The sequence below is a fragment of the Erinaceus europaeus genome, chromosome 5 (assembly GCF_950295315.1).
Source record: "Erinaceus europaeus chromosome 5, mEriEur2.1, whole genome shotgun sequence".
NCBI lineage: Eukaryota > Metazoa > Chordata > Mammalia > Eulipotyphla > Erinaceidae > Erinaceus > Erinaceus europaeus.
The window spans coordinates 57,340,755-57,359,713 of NC_080166.1; the positions used below are offsets into that span (position 1 = coordinate 57,340,755).

General features: G+C 42.3%; 1 protein-coding gene across 6 annotated transcripts in view; it reads left to right on the forward strand.

Annotated features, from left to right (window-relative positions):
* NAV3 (neuron navigator 3) overlaps positions 1–18,959 on the forward strand; it is a 666,403-nt gene that overhangs the window by 277,756 nt on the left and 369,688 nt on the right. For 5 of the 6 annotated variants that reach the window (XM_060191352.1, XM_060191353.1, XM_060191356.1 and 2 more), the window contains exon 1: positions 3,822–4,624. The exons of the other annotated variant lie outside the window; for it this stretch is intronic. In XM_060191352.1, the coding sequence (XP_060047335.1) occupies positions 4,382–4,624 (243 nt within the window). In that variant the 5' untranslated portion in view covers positions 3,822–4,381. Of the gene's footprint in view, positions 1–3,821; positions 4,625–18,959 lie in introns of those variants that run through there. 6 annotated transcript variants of the gene reach the window in all.

Genomic DNA, 18,959 nt, shown 5'->3' on the forward strand with positions numbered 1-18,959 from the left:
GTGGGGGGAAGAAGACCAAACCAATTAGAAACATACATTTCACTGCTCATAAGGCTTCTTCACCTCTGCAGGTGGGGACCAGGGGTTTGAACCTAGCTCCTTGAGCTTGGCAACACATTCTCTTCAGCCATTGTACCTGGTTTGTTTTTCAATTTGCTCATATTCTGGTAGTAACCTGGATTATGTTGGGAGAGTATAGAAGCGGTGTGGCTTTTTTTTTTTTTTTTTTTTTTTTTTTACTTATTCTAGATCAAAGTCAGAGTAGAATTAAAAAACTGCGTGTGACAGTTATTTCTTTCTTTTTTTTAAAAAAATATTTATTTATTTTCCCATTGTTTTTGCCCTTGTTTTATTGTTGTAGTCATTATTGTTGTTGTTATTGATGCCTTCGTTGTTGGATAGGACAGAGAGAAATGGAGAGAGGAGGGGGAGACAGGGAGAGAGAAAGCCACCTGCACTTAGCCGCTGCGCTACCGCCCGACTCCCGTGACTGTTATTTCTATGACTAGCTATATTTATCTGTGTCCCTGGGAGAACTACTAGAGTTTCCAGTAGAGGAGATAGTGGTGGGACTGGTGTGGAATTATACTGCTTGTTATCTCATTGTTTTGTAAACCAATGTGAAGTCACTAATAACACATAATAATGTTATTAAAAGCATTGGGTGTGGGAGTCTGGCAGTAGCGCAGTCCGGCCCAAAGCGCAAGGACCCGTCAAGATCCCAGTTCAAGCCCCCAGCTCCCCACCTGCAGGGGAGTCACTTCACAGGCAGTGAAGCAGGTCTGCAGGTGTCTCTCTTCCTCTCTATCTCCCCCTTTTCTCTCAATTTCTTTCTGTCTCTATCCAATAACAAAAATAAATAAATAAATAAAGCTAAAAAAAACATTGGGTGTGAGGACATTCTTGTCCATTTTGATATTATATGGTCAGCAGATTTTTTAAAAAATTTACATATTTATTATTGGATAGAAACAGAGAGGAATTGAGCAGGGAGGGGTAGATTGAGAGGGAGAGAGACAGAGAGACACCTGCAGCCCTGCTTCACCTCTCATGAAGCTTCCTCGACCTAGCAGTTGGGGACTGGGGGCCTGAACCCTGGTCCTTGCATTTTATTATGTGTGCACTCAACCAGGTGAGCCAACACCTGGCCCCTGTTCAGTAGTTATTTCTTTGTGCAAGTACTAAGAAAGATTTTTTAAAATTGATTTAATAATGATCTATAACACCATAGGATAGCAGGGGTACAATTCCAAGCAGTGCCCACCACTAGAGTTCCATATCCCCTCCCTTCCATTGGAAATCCACTGCTCCTAGAGGCTCTCCCCCTCCCCTTTTGTTGCCCTTGTTGTTTATTGTTGCTGTTATCATTATTGCTGTTCTTGTTGTTGAACAGGACAGAGAGAAATGGAGAGAAGAGGGGAAGACAGAGAAGGGGAAAGATAGACATCTGCAGACCTGCTTCACTGCTTGTGAAGCGATCCCCTCTGCAAGTGGGGAACTGGGGGCTCGAACCAGGATCCTTATGCCAGTCCTTGCGCTTCACACCATGTGCACTTAACCCGCTGTGTCACCGCCCAACCCCGGACCTAAATTCTTTCTGGGGTGCAGAAGGTGAGAGATCTGGCTTCTGTACTTGTTTCTCTGCTGGACATGGGTGTTGGCAGGTGGATCCACACCTCCAGCTTGTTTCTGGCTTTCCCTAGTGGGGCAGGGCTCCAGGGAAGGGAGGTTCCAGGACACATTGGTGAGGTTGTCTGTCCAGGGAAGTCAGGATGGTGAAGAAAGATTTTTAACATGTTTGACGGGACCATAATTCAAATGTGCTGACTTGCCTGCATGAATTGCAGCTCCTTGAAAGATAATAGCATGGTCTTCTCGATCAATATTAACTTAATAAAAATAATAAATAGAACATTAAAAGAATAATGACAGTCCACATGTGCACGCCCTTGCTGTTGTTATAAAGTGTGACATAAAACCAAGTCTCCATGGGCCTGCCGTCAACCCAGCTCAAATACACTTGCTTTGCCCTGAGCACTGCCTGCCACATCAGAGGAAAATCCTGGGTACTATGTTTGCCTCCACTCCATCCTCATCTGTGTCTTGAGTGAAAATAAAGAAAGAGGAAACAAGGGGAAGAAACTAAATCCGATTCCAATCAGATGGTTTCATGAATAGAAGCAGCATCTGCTTCATCACTCACAGAGCTTTCCCCCTGCAAGTGGGGGGCTTGAACCTGGGTCCTTGCACATTCTAATATGTGTGCTCAACCAAGTGTGTGCCACCTCCTGGCCCCTTGGACCAAAATTCTTTTTGGGGAGTGGAAGGTGGGGGTTCTGGCTTCTGCAATTGCTTCTCTGCTGTATATGGGTGTTGGCAGGTGAATGCACACCCCCAGCCTGTTTCTGTCTTTCCCTAGTGGGGCAGGGCTCTGGGGAGGGGAGATTCCAGGACACATTGGTGAGACTGTCTGCCCAGGGAAATCATATGGCATCATGGTAGCATCTACAACTTAGTGGCTCAAAAGCATTAAGATATAAAGCAAAGGGAGTCGGGCAGTAGTGCAGCGACTTAAGCACATGTGGTACTAAGTGCAAGGACCAGCATAAGGATCCTGGTACAAGCCCCCGGCTCCCCACATGCAGGGTGGTTGCTTCACAGGAGGTGAAGTAGGTCTGCAGGTGTCTATCTTTCTCTCCCTCTCTCTGTCTTCCCCTCCTCTCTCCATTTCTGTTTTATTCAACAATGACGACATCAATAACAACAAAAATAATAACTAAAACAACAATAAAAACCAAAGGCAACAAAAGGGAAAATAAATAAATAAATATTTTTTAAAAAGATAATAAAGCAGAACAAATTGTTTAATAATCAGAAACCTAAAGCTAAGAATGTAGCAGGTGAGATTTGGGGTCCTCATGTTGGAAGAAGCTAGGAAGTCTCTTCTAGGTATATTCCAAGAAGCCCATGACTGTACTAATTTTTGCCTGAGCCTGACAGCTAACATGCAGGTGGGCTAAAGGTATTGTCTGGGAAGATGGTGTCAGAGATGGGAACAGGACTAGAAAGCTGGATCAAGGCAGAGAGTATCTCCCCAATATGGGGAAATATATAAGTACCATTAAGTGTAAACCCCATCAATCTGACCTAGGACCCATGTCTTTTCATATTTACTACTACAGCCTGTGTTACTTCTGAGTCCCTGTTGGTCTGAGCTCACATTCCACGGTCACAGTTGGGGACATTCTAGGTTAGTAACTGCCTTGACTTTGGCCAGATTAACCAAATGACAAAGAGTTATCATTACTGTAAATCAGAGAAAATGAAAGTGTCTTCTCCTGAGTTATTCCAGTGCTGAGACTTGGTGACACACAGTGCTATGGAGTGACTAAGGGGTCATACATTCCATAGACATGCTAACTGTGAATACTTTTATCTTTATGAAGTTTTGACTAATAAATAGCCTTACTCCTCTTACCGAATATGCCCTGCTCTCTCTATATCTGCTCTATTTTTATAACCTGAGCAGACACGGTCTGCTGAATGATTTAGCAGTTTGAGCTCAGCTCACAATTGTTTGAATGTTAACCTGATTTCATGGGATGAACCAGAAAGAACACAACACCTTGGCTCATGGCTGTCGGTTGTGAATAGCTGGAAATCAGACAAACAGCTTCATTGCTGAGATTGTTTCCGGGCTAAAAGTTCTTCCAGCAGCTGTTTGTTTTGGCCATTAATCCTGTCTTTTTTTTTTCTCTTCTTCTTCTTCTTTCTCTAAACTGGGGGAAGTCCAATTTTCTTTAGGGAAAAAAAAAGGAGTTCGGTTATTTTCTGAAGTCAGGAAGAATGACTATCTTACCACTATTGTGCTCTTCCTGTTGTTGGGCAGTGCCACAGAGGGGACATTTCCTTTGGTTTTACTTCTTTATTATTTTTTCTAGTGCAGTGTTCAGATTCTGAAGGCTGGTGAGAGAAGAAAAGAATAATTGGATCTTTAATTCTAGAGGAAGCAGTTTGCAGCAGTTACTTGCAAGAAACTTTTACTCCCCTGAGGAGTATTCCATATTACATAGACAGCGGCTCACTGAAGAGAGAAGACAGAGGGAGGGAGGTAGAGAGAGAGAGAGAGAGAGAGAGAGAGAATACAATACGTAAAAGAATACTTAAGAAAGATACTGAAGAGAAAAAAAAAGAAGGAATGTTTTGCCTCTTCCTGGAAGCAGTCTCTGTGGTGGTTTGTTTGTTTGTTTGTTTGTTTGAATATCTAGATGACTGCTAGTTGAGTATAAATGATTTGTTCTGGAAATACTGAAGTGGGAGCCTCCCAGACTGAGGTTAGCAGAATTTTTTTTGGCAGCCGGAAGACACTTTTATCGAAGCCATGCCTGGACTTGGGGTTGCCTCAGAGCCGAGGCAGCCAGCACTTGGGTCCAAGCCTGTGCTGAAGGCTCTTCCCGCCCCAAATGCTGGCACCCTTGAGCCTCAGTGCTATTCTTCAGTACCTTTGGAACTCACTGCAGCTGGGGGCTCCATACTGTCTTGTCAGTTTTCATTCAAGCCAACCTGTGAGCTTGGAGAGGAGACAGCCTTCCGAGGAAAAGCCCAGGAGACTAAGGACAGCAAGGTTAGTGGTGCGCAGTTGTCTGTAGACTCACACAGCCAAGTCCTTCTAGGTGGAACAGAAAGCATGTTGTGAAATGAAGTGGCAATGTTAGGAGATGGGGACAGGGTAAAAGAAAAAAAAAAGTCAGTCCTCTGTGGAGCTGAAATCCTGATTATTTTATCCACTTGAAATTGTATTAGAAAGACGGTGGGTCTGCAGACAGAACTTCCTCAATGTGTGTGTTATTATCACTTAGTGATACTTTCACAAGAAAGTGTCTGTTTAGTTCTAGATATCAATCACACTATTCCTGATAATTACAAATCACACAGAAGAGAAAAGATGGAGGGGGGCTATTTTACATATATATTAGAACAGAAGATAAATGATACAAAAACAAAAAACAAACAAAAAACTCCCTAAGACATCATTGCTTCTTTCTACTAGATGTCATCTGTGTGTCCGATACGTTCTTTTTTTTGTAATAATCATTTATTTATTTATTCCCTTTTGTTGCCCTTGTTATTATTATTGTTGTAGTCATAATTGGATAGGACAGAGAGAAATGGAGAGAGGAGGGGAAGACAGAAAGAGCAAGAGAAAGACAGACACCTGCAGACCTGCTTCACTGCCTGTGAAGCGACTCCCCTGCAGGTGGGGAGGCGGGGGCTCGAACCAGGATCCTTAGGCCAGTCCTTATGCTTTGCGTTGATGCTTTCTTGTTTAAGTATGTGTGACTGCTTAATTCCTTTAGTCTAAAAAAAAATAATAATGTGATTTTTGCCTTGATACTGCTCATTTGTTTGGAACTTTACTTGTAAGTTGAAACTCCACTTTTTGGTGACTGATGGCTTTTCAGTGATTAAATTTATTAGCAGTCACTCTTGGTTTATTTCCTTTTACTTAAGTTTTCTTTATTTTTTTATTTATTTTCCCTTTTGTTGCCCTTGTTTTTATTGTTGTTGTAGTTATTATTGTTGTTGTTATTGATGTCGTTGTTGTTGTTTGATAGGACAGAGAGAAATGAAGAGAGGAGGGGAAGACAGAGAGGGGAAGAGAAAGATTATTATTGTTGTTGTTATTGATGTCGTTGTTGTTGTTTGATAGGACAGAGAGACATGAAGAGAGGAGGGGAAGACAGAGAGGGGAAGAGAAAGACAGACACCTGCAGACTTGCTTCACCGCCTGTGAAGCGACTCCCCTGCAGGTGGGGAGCCAGGGGCTCGAACTGGGATCCTTATGATGGTCCTTGCCTTTGCGCCACGTGCGCTTAATCTGCTGCACTACTGCTCAACTCCCTATATAAGTTTTAAATTAAAAAATTATCTTTATTTATTTATTGGATAGAGACATCAGGAATTGAGAGAGAAGGGGGTGACAGAGAGGGAGAGAGACCAAGAGACACCTGCAGCACTGCTTCACCACTCACAAAACTTTCCCCCTGCAGGTGGGAGCCAGAGGCTCGAAACCAGGTCCTTGTGCACTGTTATGTGGGTACCACCAGCAGGTCCCTCTTTTTGTTTTTTATTTAATAGGACAGAGAGAAATTGGTGGGGGGGGGGAGGTATGGAGAGTGGCAGAGAGACACCTGCAGCCCTGCTTCACCAGAGGAAAGCTTCCTCCCTTCAGGTGAGGACCCAGACCTTGAACCCCTGGGTTCTTGTGCCTGAGAACGGGCACTTCACCAGGGATGCCATCGCTGGCCCCTCTTATTTTTTCAACCACGCTGCAGTCTTCTGCCGTTCAGTCTTGTTGTTGATGACTTTCACCAAGGTTCATTCGTACCGTAAAAACACCCCTTCTTAATAGAGCGGCAACTGGTGATGCCCCTCTCTGGTGTTATTCTTCCTATCTGTGTCTTCTAGGGAGGTGTTCAGTTTAGTTTTCCCACTGTGGAGGAGGGAGCAGACTGGGACTGTGTAAACCCAAGACCATCAGGCCACTCACATGGGGGTTTGTCATGGGAATCCTTGAAAGAGTTTCAAGACAGATTCCGTGATTAGATAGATATACAAGGGTCACGTTTCCTTCTCTTTTAAAAGAAATTTATTTGTTATTGGATAGAAGTACAGAGAAATTGGGAGGGGAGGGGAAGAGAGAGAGAGAGAGAGGGAGAGAGAGAGAGAGTCCTGCAGCCCTGCTTCACAACACTCAGCTTCCCCCCCTGCAAGTGGGGAACTAGGGGCTTGAACCGGGTCCTAGTACACTGTAATGTGAGTGCTTAACCAAGTGTAACATTGCCTGGATATTTTCTTCAAACTTTATCACAGTTGTGAAACAGAAATCATGTGGAAGTGAAAGTCAAGTGCCGCAAAGATCTCTCTGAGGACCTGAATTAAAAAGAGGAGGGGCCCCTCCAGTGTGCAAAACTCCTTTACGTAGACACTATGGATGTCAAACCTGGGCCAGTTTCCTATTGGTCTTTGAGATCTTGGTGGGTGTGGTTACCCTATTAATAGGTCCTCCCAGAATGTGCAAAGTATTTCCTGTGTGCTTTCCAAGACCTGCCCCACTTGCATTTCCTGTGTTACATATAATTTCTTCCCCACCCACCAGCAGCTGTTCTTCCCCCATGTGTGTAGCTGTGGTCTTCCTAAGGTTGCAGGATGCTCCTGGTTTTCAGGTTGGACTCTTCTCCTCTGACTGTCCCTGTGCTGACCCCAACAATATCCATGTGTAAAATGAAAATACTCCAAGAAGAGAACTTCATCTAGAAGTTGCTCTTCTAGTCAAAAAAGAAGTTGGTTCTCCTCTGCAGTGCCCCCTTCATCCCTCCATCTTTACCTGTTGTAGTCCTCCACACTGAGCCCCCCATGGACCTTCCTTGCTGAAGCACCTGCCAGGTTCCCCATCCTTTCCTTCCTGTGGTACTTCCTCTCTAGAACCACTTCCAGCATCTTTATCTGGTGGCTTTCAATCCTATGGAAATTTTCTTAAAAAAAATTTTTTTTAATTATCTTTATCTATTCATTGGATAAGGACAGCCAGAAATCAAGAGGGAAGGGGGAGGGATAGAGACAGAGAGATACCTACAGCCCTGCTTTGCCACTCGTGAAGCTTTCCCCCTGCAGGTGGGGACCGGAGGCTTAAACCCTGGTCCTTGAGCATTGTGACATGTGCGCTCAACCAAGTGTGCCACCACACAGCCCCAGAATAGTTTCTTTTTATCCCCCAGGAAATTAAAAAAAAAAAAAAAAAAGACAAGTGTGGACCTTTTTGTTTACTAGAGCTGACTTTCTCTTTTTTCTTTCTTTCTATTTTTTTTTTTGACAGGATTAGATAAACTGAGAGGGAAGGGGAGATGTAGAGAAGGAAACAGAACTGCTACACTGCTCATGAATGCTCCTTCCCCCCTGCAGTTGGGGAGTGGGGGCTGGAACTTGGTCCTTGCACCACCACCAGGCCCCAGAATCACTTTCTAAAAGAAAAGATGAATGACTTTGCTTTGGAGTGTCATTTAAGAATCTGAACAGTGAAGTTAAGAATGAGGGCTTTATTATGTGAGAAAGCAGCAGTTAGCAATTTAAACACTAGTAATTTACATTTCTAAAACTTTATGTATATATATATATATATATATATATTCCCTTTTGTTGCCCTTGTTTTTTTATTGTTCTTATAGTTATTCTTATTGTTATTGATGTCATTGTTATTGGATAGGACAGAGAGAAATGGAGAGAGGAGGGGAAGACAGAGACGGGGAGAGAAAGACACCTGCAGACCTGCTTCACTGCCTGTGAAGCGACTCCCCTGCAGGCTGGAACCTGGATCTTTATGCCAGCCCTTGCGCTTCCCGCCACGTGTGCTTCGCGCCACGTGCGCTTAACCCACTGCGCTACTGGCCGACTCCCTGTTTCTAAAACTTTTTGGCTGTAGCTACCAGTGAGTATTCATTCCCTGAACTTCTCTTTTCTTTTCTATTCTTAATAATTTATTTGCTTGTTTATGAGAAAGAGAGTGTGAGAGACAGAACCAGAGCATCGCTCTGGCAAATGCAATAGGAATTGAACTTGGGATCCTCTACTTGGAAGTTCAAAGTTTTGGCTATGGCATCAACTTCTGGGCTTCAAAGATGTCTCATTTCCCTCCCCAGGCTCCTCTCAAGTTGGCCTTCAATCTCTGTTTTACCTCCATTCTTATTTCTGACTTCTTTCTACAGACTTTGGCTCACTTATCCCTTCCTCCTTGAACAACATGTGCAAATCTAGGACCCTTTCTACCTCGTTATAGAGGACACATTTTTAACAATTTGCTCTGCATAAGAAGTTTCTTATTTATGCTCACAGCATTTCAGAGAGGGTATCATGTCTCACATTTACAGAGAGCCATGAATTAAACTGGTGGGGACTTTGAACATCAGACAACTAGGACCCAAATGCAGACTTTAATCTCCATTCAAAACTCTCTTCTTATAGTTTCCGTGCACCAGCAGGCTTTCACTGCTCCCAGTTGACCTTTTTTTTAATATTCCTTTTTAATTTCAGACAGAGACAGAGATGGCTACCATATGGGCTTTCTTATATGTGGAATATATATAATCAAGTCATTCAAACTTTTTTTTTTATTATTATTTTTATTTATAAAAAGGAAACTGACTAAACCATAGAATAAAAGGGGTACAGTTTCACACAATTCCCACCACCAGACCTCTATATCCAAACTTTCTTACCGTCGGACTCCCACAAAGAGACTTTCTTTCTTTCTTTCTTTTGCCTTCAGGGTTATTGCTGGGGCCCAGTGCCCGCACCATGAATCCACTGCTCCTGGAGGCCATTTCCCCCCATTGTTGCCCCTGTTGTTGTAGCCTTGTTGTGGTCATCATTGTTATTGTTGATGTCGTTCGCTGTTGGATAGGACAGAGAGAAATGGAGAGAGGAGGGGAAGACAGAGAAGGGAAGAGAAAGATAGACACCTGCAGACCTGCTTCACTGCCTGTGAAGTGATTCCCCTGTAGGTGGGGAGCCGGGGGGGCTCGAACTGGGATCCTTCTGCTGGTCCTTGTGCTTTGAGCCACGTGCGCTTAACCCGCTGTGCTACAGCCCGACCCCCACAAAGAGATTTTCATGCCTGAGGCTCCAAGGTCCCAGGTTCTATCCCCAGCACTAACATAAGCCAGAGCTGAGCAGGGCTCTGGTCCCCTCTTCTCTGTCTCTTTCATTAAAATAAATACATAAAATATTAAGAACAAAAGCTTTAATTGGACATAATGGTCAATTTAGTTGTAAATAGCTACCAAAGGTGATAATTATTGACATTTTTTTTGAGTACCTGTCACAGGCTGGTTACTATGTCTGATTTATATTTATGAAAATATTTATGACTATATTATTCATATATATATACTGGTTTAATGTTGATTTGATTTATATAATTGGAATTATATCTCAATTAAACATATTATGTAAAGAAGCTTAGTGATAACACACATGGTAGAGTGTGCCTGCTACTACTCATGAGAATCTGGGTTCAAGACCCTCCCTGGCCACCAACTCAGAATGCCTGCAGGGAGGAAGTTTCAGAAGCAGTGGTGTAGCAGTGCTGCAGTGTTTCCCCCTCCTTTCTCTGTCTCTCATTTTCTATCAAAAATTAATGATCATTGGGCAGGGGTACACAGCACAATGGTTATGCCAAGAGACTCTCATGCCTGAGGCTCCAAAATCCCAGGTTCAGTCCCCTGCACCACCATAAGCTAGAAATGAACAGTGCTCTAGTTTAAAAAAATAATAATTAAATTAATGACCACCAAAAATAGTGGAGTCTTGCAGTCACTGAGTCCTAGCTATAACTGGTGGCAAAAAGAAAGAAAAATAGAGGGGAAGGAATGAAGGAAGGAAGGAGGGAAAGAGAGAGAGGAAGAGAAAGAAGGAAAGAAAGAAAGAAAGAAAGAAAGAAAGGAAAAAAGAAAGAAAGGAAAAAAGAAAGAAAGAAAGAAAGAAAGAAAGAAAGAAAGAAAGAAAGAAAGAAAGGTAGAGAAAGAAAGAAGGAAACACATAGACACTGAGCTAGGATTGGTGGTAATGTTTAATGTCACTTCAGTCCCTGCTTTGGAAGTCTCCTTCTCTGTGTCTTTCTCTCCACATTTTGTCAAGCACTAGCAGATCCCATCTTCTTCCCTTTTTTCTGTGAATACTGAGTCGCAGAGTAGGAAAATGAAGGCAGCTGTGAACTTTTGGCCAAGAGGGCTAGACTAAATCTTTGCTGAATTCTACAGTAGACCCTTTCTCTCCCTCCAGCCCTCACCATTGTTCTGATTTTTGCTTTAAGAAGTGCTTTTCTTTCAGTTTCTTGCCACTGGGTCCAGTTGAGAAATGTAATATCTGTGGGAGAGTTCATTAATTGTTCCATGGCAGGATTCCCCTCACCCAGCCCCCTTGTTCCCAGTACCAGGAGTGATTTATTTTAAAAAGTGTTGCAATTCTGCATGCAGAGTGGACATGAGAAAGGCAGTGACCAAAATCGACCATTTCTCCCAGTAGAATAACATGATGTCGTCTCCAAAAAAACAAAACAAAACAGACAAAAGGACAATGAGGACATCTCTTTTCTGCTGAGTTTCAATGTTGTTCAGTTTAGTTGTTGTTAAATTGAAAATCTGAGGTAAGGCTGTTTAAAGTTTTTCATTCTAAAATGTATTTGAGTATATTTTTTAAAAAATTACTTATTTTATTTGTGATTTAATAGTGATTTACAAGATTGTGGGATAAGAGGGGTACAGTTCCACACAGTTCCCACCACCAGAGTTCCCTGAAACATCCCCTTCCATTGAAAGCTTCCCTATTCTTTATCCCTCTGGGAAGATGGACCCAAATTCTTTATGGGGAGCAGAAGGTGGGAGTTCTGGCTTCTGGAATTGCTTCTCCACTGGACATGGACAATACCACCTTGTGGTACCTTTTTTTTTCTTTTTTTGATGATTTATTGAATTTCTACATAGATTTTTTTTTTTTTGCCCAAAACATTTCAGTTATTATTTTGACCCATATATGTTTTATTTTGGTGTTTGAGGGGGGAGGTTAAGTTTCACATTTCCTTTCTTTTCAAGCCATCTGCTTTTTATAGCTGATCCTTCCTTCCTCTGGCTGGCTTCTTGATTTCCACATTTGTGTGTTGACGGCTTCCACAGGACACAAGGTTCATCATTTCCAGCAATGTGTTTTCTCTGCTCTTTTCCTCTGATTCAGCCTAGGCTCATTGTATTCTAAAATAAAGTTGCTATTTCACATGTGCGAGCACTTCCAGTGGCCACTGACAGGTGTCCATCACGGAACCTGGGTGACTGTTTTTGTCTTTATAGATGTCATTTATTTACATACTTGCCATGTGTAATGCAAAGCATGACTGCATATACTTGCACACATTTATGACACACACATGCATGTGTACATATGTGCATATTCAGATGCTGATATGTATATATATATACACACATAAGCACACACATAATAGTTGGTCTTAACACAGCGGGCTTTGAGGGAAATAATTTGGGTTGTAGGAGAAGTCATGAAGCATTTTTCACATAGAAAACCAGAAAAATACCTCAAGACTTTTTCCAGCAACCCAGTACTTCCGGAAGTTAGGACTCTTTAGAAATTTATATTCATTACTGTTTTAACAACAACAAGAACAACTTCTATTTAATGTTCCCTAGACGTACTAGAACAAGCAGAGGAGATGGCATAATGGTTCTACAAAAGACTTTCATGACTGAGGCTCTGAAGTCCCCAGTCCAATACTCAGAACCACCATCAGCCAGAGTTGAGAGGTTCTCCCATTTTCTCCCCCACCCCATGTGTGTGTATGTGTTTCTCTCTTTCATCAAAATAAATAAGTAAACAAACAAATAAATGTTAAAAAAGGAAATACCAGTGGCAGTCTTTTGTGGGGAATGGGGGTATTTGCTTTATTTAGAAAAACTTTGCTTTTTTTTCTGGTTGTATAAGTCAAAACTTTTCTAGTTATTGCCTGTCCCTTGGAGAGAAAAAAAAAATTCTCCCCAGTTTTGCACCTTGGACTTAAGATGACAACTTGTTTGAAAAAAGGATTTAGTTGTATTTTAATAGCATTTCACAGCTGGAGAAATAACTTACTTGCAAAGTACATTCCTTTGCTATGTGTACAACCCACGGGGTTTGAGTCCAGCCTCCGCTGCACTGGAGTTTGTTCAGCATGAAATCTGGGGAAAGATGTGACTCAGAGAGTGTGGAAACCCTAAGCATTGGTCTGGCCCTTTCTCATCTGCAGCCTAGATCAAATTGTTTCCTTCCTTCCTTCCTTCTGTCCTTCCTTTCTTCTGTCCTTCCTTTTTTCCTTCCTTCCTTCCTTCCTTCCTTCCTTCCTTCTGTCCTTCCTTCTTCCTTCTTCCTTTCCTTCCTCTCTCTCTCTCTCCCCCCCCCTCTCTCTTTCTCTCTTTCTTGTCTTGTCATCACTATGACTTCACTGTTTCACGCCAACATTTTTTTTCCTCAAACAGATAAGAGAGCCAGAGACAGAGTCAGAGAGAGTTAAAGAAAGCACAGTCCCAAAGCTTTCCTCCAAGGCTGTTTGTGCTGAGCCAGAATCTGGGTTGCATATATGGCAAAGCAGGTGTACTATCCAGGTGAGTTAGTGTGCCGGCCCGTGGAATGGGAGAGTGTAGCAAGAATAGCTCTGCCATCTTATTCGTGGGTCCATTTGGTCACACTGATAGTTTGCCTCCTTTTTCCTTTTTTTTTTTTGCCTCCAGAGTTATTGCTGAGGCTCAGTGCCTGCACTATGAATCCACTGCTCCTGGAGGCCATTTTTTCTCTTTGTTGCCCTTGTTGTTTATTGGTGTTGTTGTTACTATTATTGTTGTAGTTGTTGTTGTATAGGACAGAGAGGAATGGAGAGACGAGGGGAAGACAGAGGGGAGAGAAAGACAGACACCTGCAGACCTGCTTCACCACCGCCTGTGAAGCGACTCCTCTGCAGGTGGGGAGCCCGGGACTACAACTGGGATCCTTACACTGGTCCTTGCGCTTGGCACATCATGTGCTTAGCCTGCTGTGCTACCTCCCGGCTACCTGCCCCCTTTTTCTTTACTATTATTATTTTCTTTCTTTTTTATTATCTTTATTTATTAGGTAGAGGCAGTCAGAAATCTAGAGGGAAGAGGAAGATAGAGAAGGAGAGAGGCAGAAAGATACCTGCAACACTGCTTGACCACCTGCAAAGCTTTCCCCTTACAGGTGGGGACCAGGGACTTGAACCCAGGTTCTTGCACATTGTAACATGAGCACCCAACCAGGTACACCACCACCTGTCCCCCCCTTTTTTTTTCTTTTTAAGATGTATTGGAGTCTGCAAAATCTTGACTTTTTAAAAGTATGTTTTTCTAAATCTTTTTTAAATGTTTTATTTATTATTGGACAGAGACAGAGAGAAATTGAGAGGGATTTTTCCCCCTTAGAGAGGGGGAAATCCAGAGAAACACCCACAGCCCTGCTTCACCACTCATGAAGCTTTCCCCTTACAGTTGGGGAACAGGAGCTTGAACCTGGGTCCTTGAGCACTGTAATGTGTGCACTTAACCAGCTGTGCCATGGCCTGGCCCCGTAATTATGTTTTTCTATGCAAACATTTGTCATAATTTTTCCAACAACCTAATATTTATCAAAGAGGGAAGAGGAGAAGGGAAGAGGGAAAGAGAGGAGGAAGAACCAGAGGAGGAGGACGGACAGAAGGAAAGCATATGCAATGCCAGAAATCCCACTCTCAACCTCATGCCTGAGAGTCCAATCATTTACCTACCCACTGTACCACCTCCTGGCTTGCAGACTTCCCCCCTTTTCAGCACAAAGTGCTCATGTATCCCTCCTTATCACAATGTTGACTTGTATGAGCTCAACCCATCCATACCACAGCACTTAAATTGAAAGATGACAGTGAGCCCCAGTGTTTGCCTTGACTTCGGCTTTTTTTCTTTTTTCAATGTAATCGTGGAAAACCTCCATTCAGACATGGAACCACTTGGATTCTCTTACGGCTCTGTGGCTGCTCTCCAGAGCCTTGGCAGTGGGTACTCCCTGTTGCATAGCAGCCTTTCACATCCAGGGCTCAACTCTCAACCTGTATAGTCAGGGAAGCTAACCTGGACTTCTGATGAACATCTTAAAACTTCACAGCACTTTCTCAAGCCCCCTCCCACCCTGCAAGAACCAGACGCAAGACTCTAGTCAAGGTGCCTGCCTTTTAACTCTTCGCCAGAAAGCAACACTTGGATTTCCCTGGCAGAGCAACTATGTAACGACTGTGGCTTCTCTTCTGTAAACAAGACTTCAGACTGAGAGGAAGAAGAAACCCACTGGCTTGTGTAACTTTATAAATAGAAACAGCCATGTTACAATAACAAGACTGCTGCTCTGAGTTCAGCTGGTGACTTTTCCACTAGCTGAAAAAGCCAGGCCAGGCAAGGATGATCAAATTCACCTCAGGAATGAATTTATCGGCTTTGCCTAAGAACATTTAATGGGAAGACTCTATGGAAGGTCTGAAGTTCTTCTCTCAGTGTATTTAGGTTTAAATGAAAACCTTTTTCTCTGCTGCAAACGCTCAAATTAGAGATGTTAGTCGAACACAAGGTGCAATGACTAATGGACTCAGAGCATGTTTAATATAGCATAGAATTCACTAAGCACTTGGGATTAGTTTATTCTGGCAGGAGGATAGAGGAGAAAGAGGTGCCTACCTTATGATCTAATGAAGAAACTGTGGGCTGCACTTACCATATGTCCTGCCTGGCACATTCTATGATTTGAGTCTTATAGCTGCCCTTTGTTTAAGAGATGGGAATCTAGGTTAAGAGATAATCTCCTTAAGAAAGACTCAAACCCTGTCAAATTACCAGCTATAATGTCAATTTAATAGTAATGTGTCATTTTTTAAAACTGATCATCTGATCTTGGATGTCTGAATTGCTCCCAAACTCTGGCAATTTCAAACTGTGCTGCTATGAGCATAGGTGCATATATTTTCTCATAGGTGTTTCTTTCTCCTTTGGGTAAATCACCAGGAGAGGAATTGCTGGGTCGTAGGGTAGGTCCATTCCATTTCTAATGTCCCAATCCGTCTCTAGATCTCCTTCCATAATGGTTGGGCCATTTTGCACTCCCATCTGCAATGCAGAAGTGCCCTTTTTCTGCACATGATCTCCAGCATTTATCATTTCTGTCCTGTCTGATGTATGACATTCTCACAGGTATAAAGTAGTATCTCACTGTTTTGTCTTTAATTGCCTTTCTCTGATGATCAATGGCACAAAACCTGAATGTTATCAGGTCCCCAGGACCTTATTTTTATGATTACTGTGTCTTTTGTTTGCCTTATTTCTTTTTTAAAAAATATTTTATTTATTTACTAATAAGAAAGATAGGAGGAAAAAGAGTAGTACATGTGCTGCTGGGGGATTGAACTCAGGACCTCATGCTTGAGAATCCAATGCTTTATTCATTACTGTGTCTTCCAGTATTCTCCAGCCCCTGCAGTTAAATTCTTCCTCAGTTTCTTTCTTCTTCGGCTTCTCTTTAATTTGGAATACTTTACAAAATTAAAGATGATATAGGTATAGTTTCACACCACACTCCTTACCAAAGTTCTGTGTCCACCCCACGCCTGCCATAACCATATTTTCCCCACAAATTCTGAGGAGAGTTTGTGTGCCTCTTTTCAAGTTCATTTACCACTATACAAAAATGTGAATTTTATAGTTTTTACGTATGAGTGAAACCCTTCCATCATTACCTTTCACATCTTTACTTAATTCACTAAATACAAACACCTTTAATTCTATCCATTTTGTCCTGAAGAGTACAGTAGTATCTTTTAATTGCAGAGTAGTATTGTGTTGAAAATAATATCACATAATTTCTTTATCCAATCATCTATCAATTTTGATTGCCATTTGAAACCTTATTTCCTGGGCCAGGCAGTGGCACACCTGGTTAAGCACATGTTATAGAGCACAAGGACCCGGGTTCAAGCCCCTGCTACCCAACTACAGGGGAAAAGTTTCACAAGTGGTTAAGCAGGGCTGCAGGTCTCTCTCTCCCTCTGCCTATATCTATCTATCTATCTATCTATCTATCTATCTATATCTCTCTCATATTTCCCTCCCCTCTCAATTTCTCTGTTTCTATCCAAAAATAAATCATTTAGTGAAAATATTTCTTAAAAAGTACATTAAAAAAAGAAACGTTACTTCTCAAGATTTATTAGTGATACATGACTACATTTTTTTAAATTTAAAAAAAATTAATTTTTTTTTTTTTTTTTTTTACCAGAGCACTACTCAGCTCTGGCTAATAGTGGTGCAGGGGATTGAACTTGGGACTTTGGAGACACAAGGATGAGAGTCTGTTTGCATAACCATTATGCTATCTACCCCCACCCAGCCCACATGACTACATTTTTATGTGTGGTGGTGAATGAAAAAGTAGACTATAAGACTACATTGCATAATCACTGTGACCTGATGTGCTTGTGTGTGCTGACTTAATTGGGAACTAAGTTACCAACATGTTTGAGGCATGTTTTATTTATTTAATATTTGTTTTATTTATTTATTCCCTTTTGTTGCCCTTGTTTTTTTTATTATTGTTGTTGTCTTTGTTGGATAGGACAGAGAGAAATGGAGAGAGGAGGGGAAGACAGAGAGGGGAAGAGAAAGACAGACACCTGCAGACCTTTTTCACCGCCTGTGAAGCAACACCCCTGCTGGTGAGGAACTGGGGCTGGAACCGAGATCCTTCCACCGGTCCTTGTTCTTTGCGCCATGTGCGCTTAAACCACTCTGCTACTGCCTGACTCCGGAGGGATTTATTCTTATATAATGGCATGCAATTTTAAATCCAGTTGTGTGTGCTGAATTACACTGCCTTCTTATCAAGCATCCTCGCTATTTGTGCTTTTTTCCTAAATCTTTAAATAGTGAACATTGCCATCTAGGTGTTTTTAAACATAATTTTATTTGTATTAGTTTGAGAGAGAGGGAGATAAAGAGTGAGAGATCACAGCACTGCTCAACTCTGGCTCATGGTGGTACAGCTGATTGAACCTGGGGCTTTGGAACCTCAGACATGAAAGACTTTTTGCAGAAGCACTATGCTATCTCCCCTCCCCAACATCAAACTACTGTATTTATTTATTTATTTATTTATTTATTTATAAAAAGGAAGTACTGACAAAACCATAGGATAAGAGAGGTACAACTCCACACAGTTCCCACCACTAGAACTCCATATCCCATCCCCTCCCCTGAGAGCTTTCCTATTCTTTATCCCTCTGGGAATATGGACCCAAGGTCATTGTGGGATGCAGAAGGTGGAAGGTCTGGCTTCAGTAATTGCTTCTCTGCTGAACATGGGCATTGACTGGTCGATCCATACTCCAAGCCTGTCTGTCTCTTTCCCTAGTGGGGTGGGGTTCTGGGGAAGCAGAGCTCCAGGACACATTGGTGGAGTTGTCTGTCCAGGGAAGTCTGGTTGGCATCATGCTAGCATCTGGATCCTGGTGGCTGAAAAGAGAGTTAACATATAAAGCCAAACAAATTGTTGACTAATCATGGACCTAGAGGCTGGAATAGTGCAGATGAAGAGATTGGGAGGGGTCTCCATTCTGTAAATAGCTAGTAGGCCTATTTTAGTTATATTCCAAAGGGCCTGTGGCTATACTAGTTTATTTTTTTTCCCCTGATCCTGAAATCTGATATGCTGGTGGATCCTAGTTATTATCTGGGGAGATGATATCATGGCTAGAAAAAGGACCAGAAATCAAAATCTTTTAATTGAAACATATATTAAACTGTATATGCTGATTGGCATGTCACTTGTATGTTTCCTTGAACTATTCAGGTAGATAGCAGTCTATTCTTCCCCCCCCCCCCGCCATTCCCCTGGGTTGGGGTTGTCTTTGAGTGTTAGTGCCTGCACTATGAATCCACTGCTCCTGTGGCCAATTTTTTTAAAAAAAATTTTTTTGGGGGGGTAAAGGCCAAAGAGAAATTGAGAGGGGAAGGAGAAGATAGAGAATGAAAGAGACACCTGCAGACCTGCTTCACCACTTGTGAAGCGACCCCCAACCCCCCAACCGCCACAGGTGGGGAGCCAGGGACTCAAATTGGGATCCTTGCACAGCTGTGTCCTTGCACTTCACACTATGTGCGCTTAATTCAGTGTGCCACTGACCAACTCCCCAGTCTATTATTTTTTGATTGTGTATAAGTTCCTCTGAACTTATTTATCTGTTCTGTTGCAGTCCCTATATTTCAGCTTATTTGTGTTGCATTAGTGAAGTGATCATTGAAAAGTCTGCTGTCATAAACTGACATGTAATTTTAAATTCT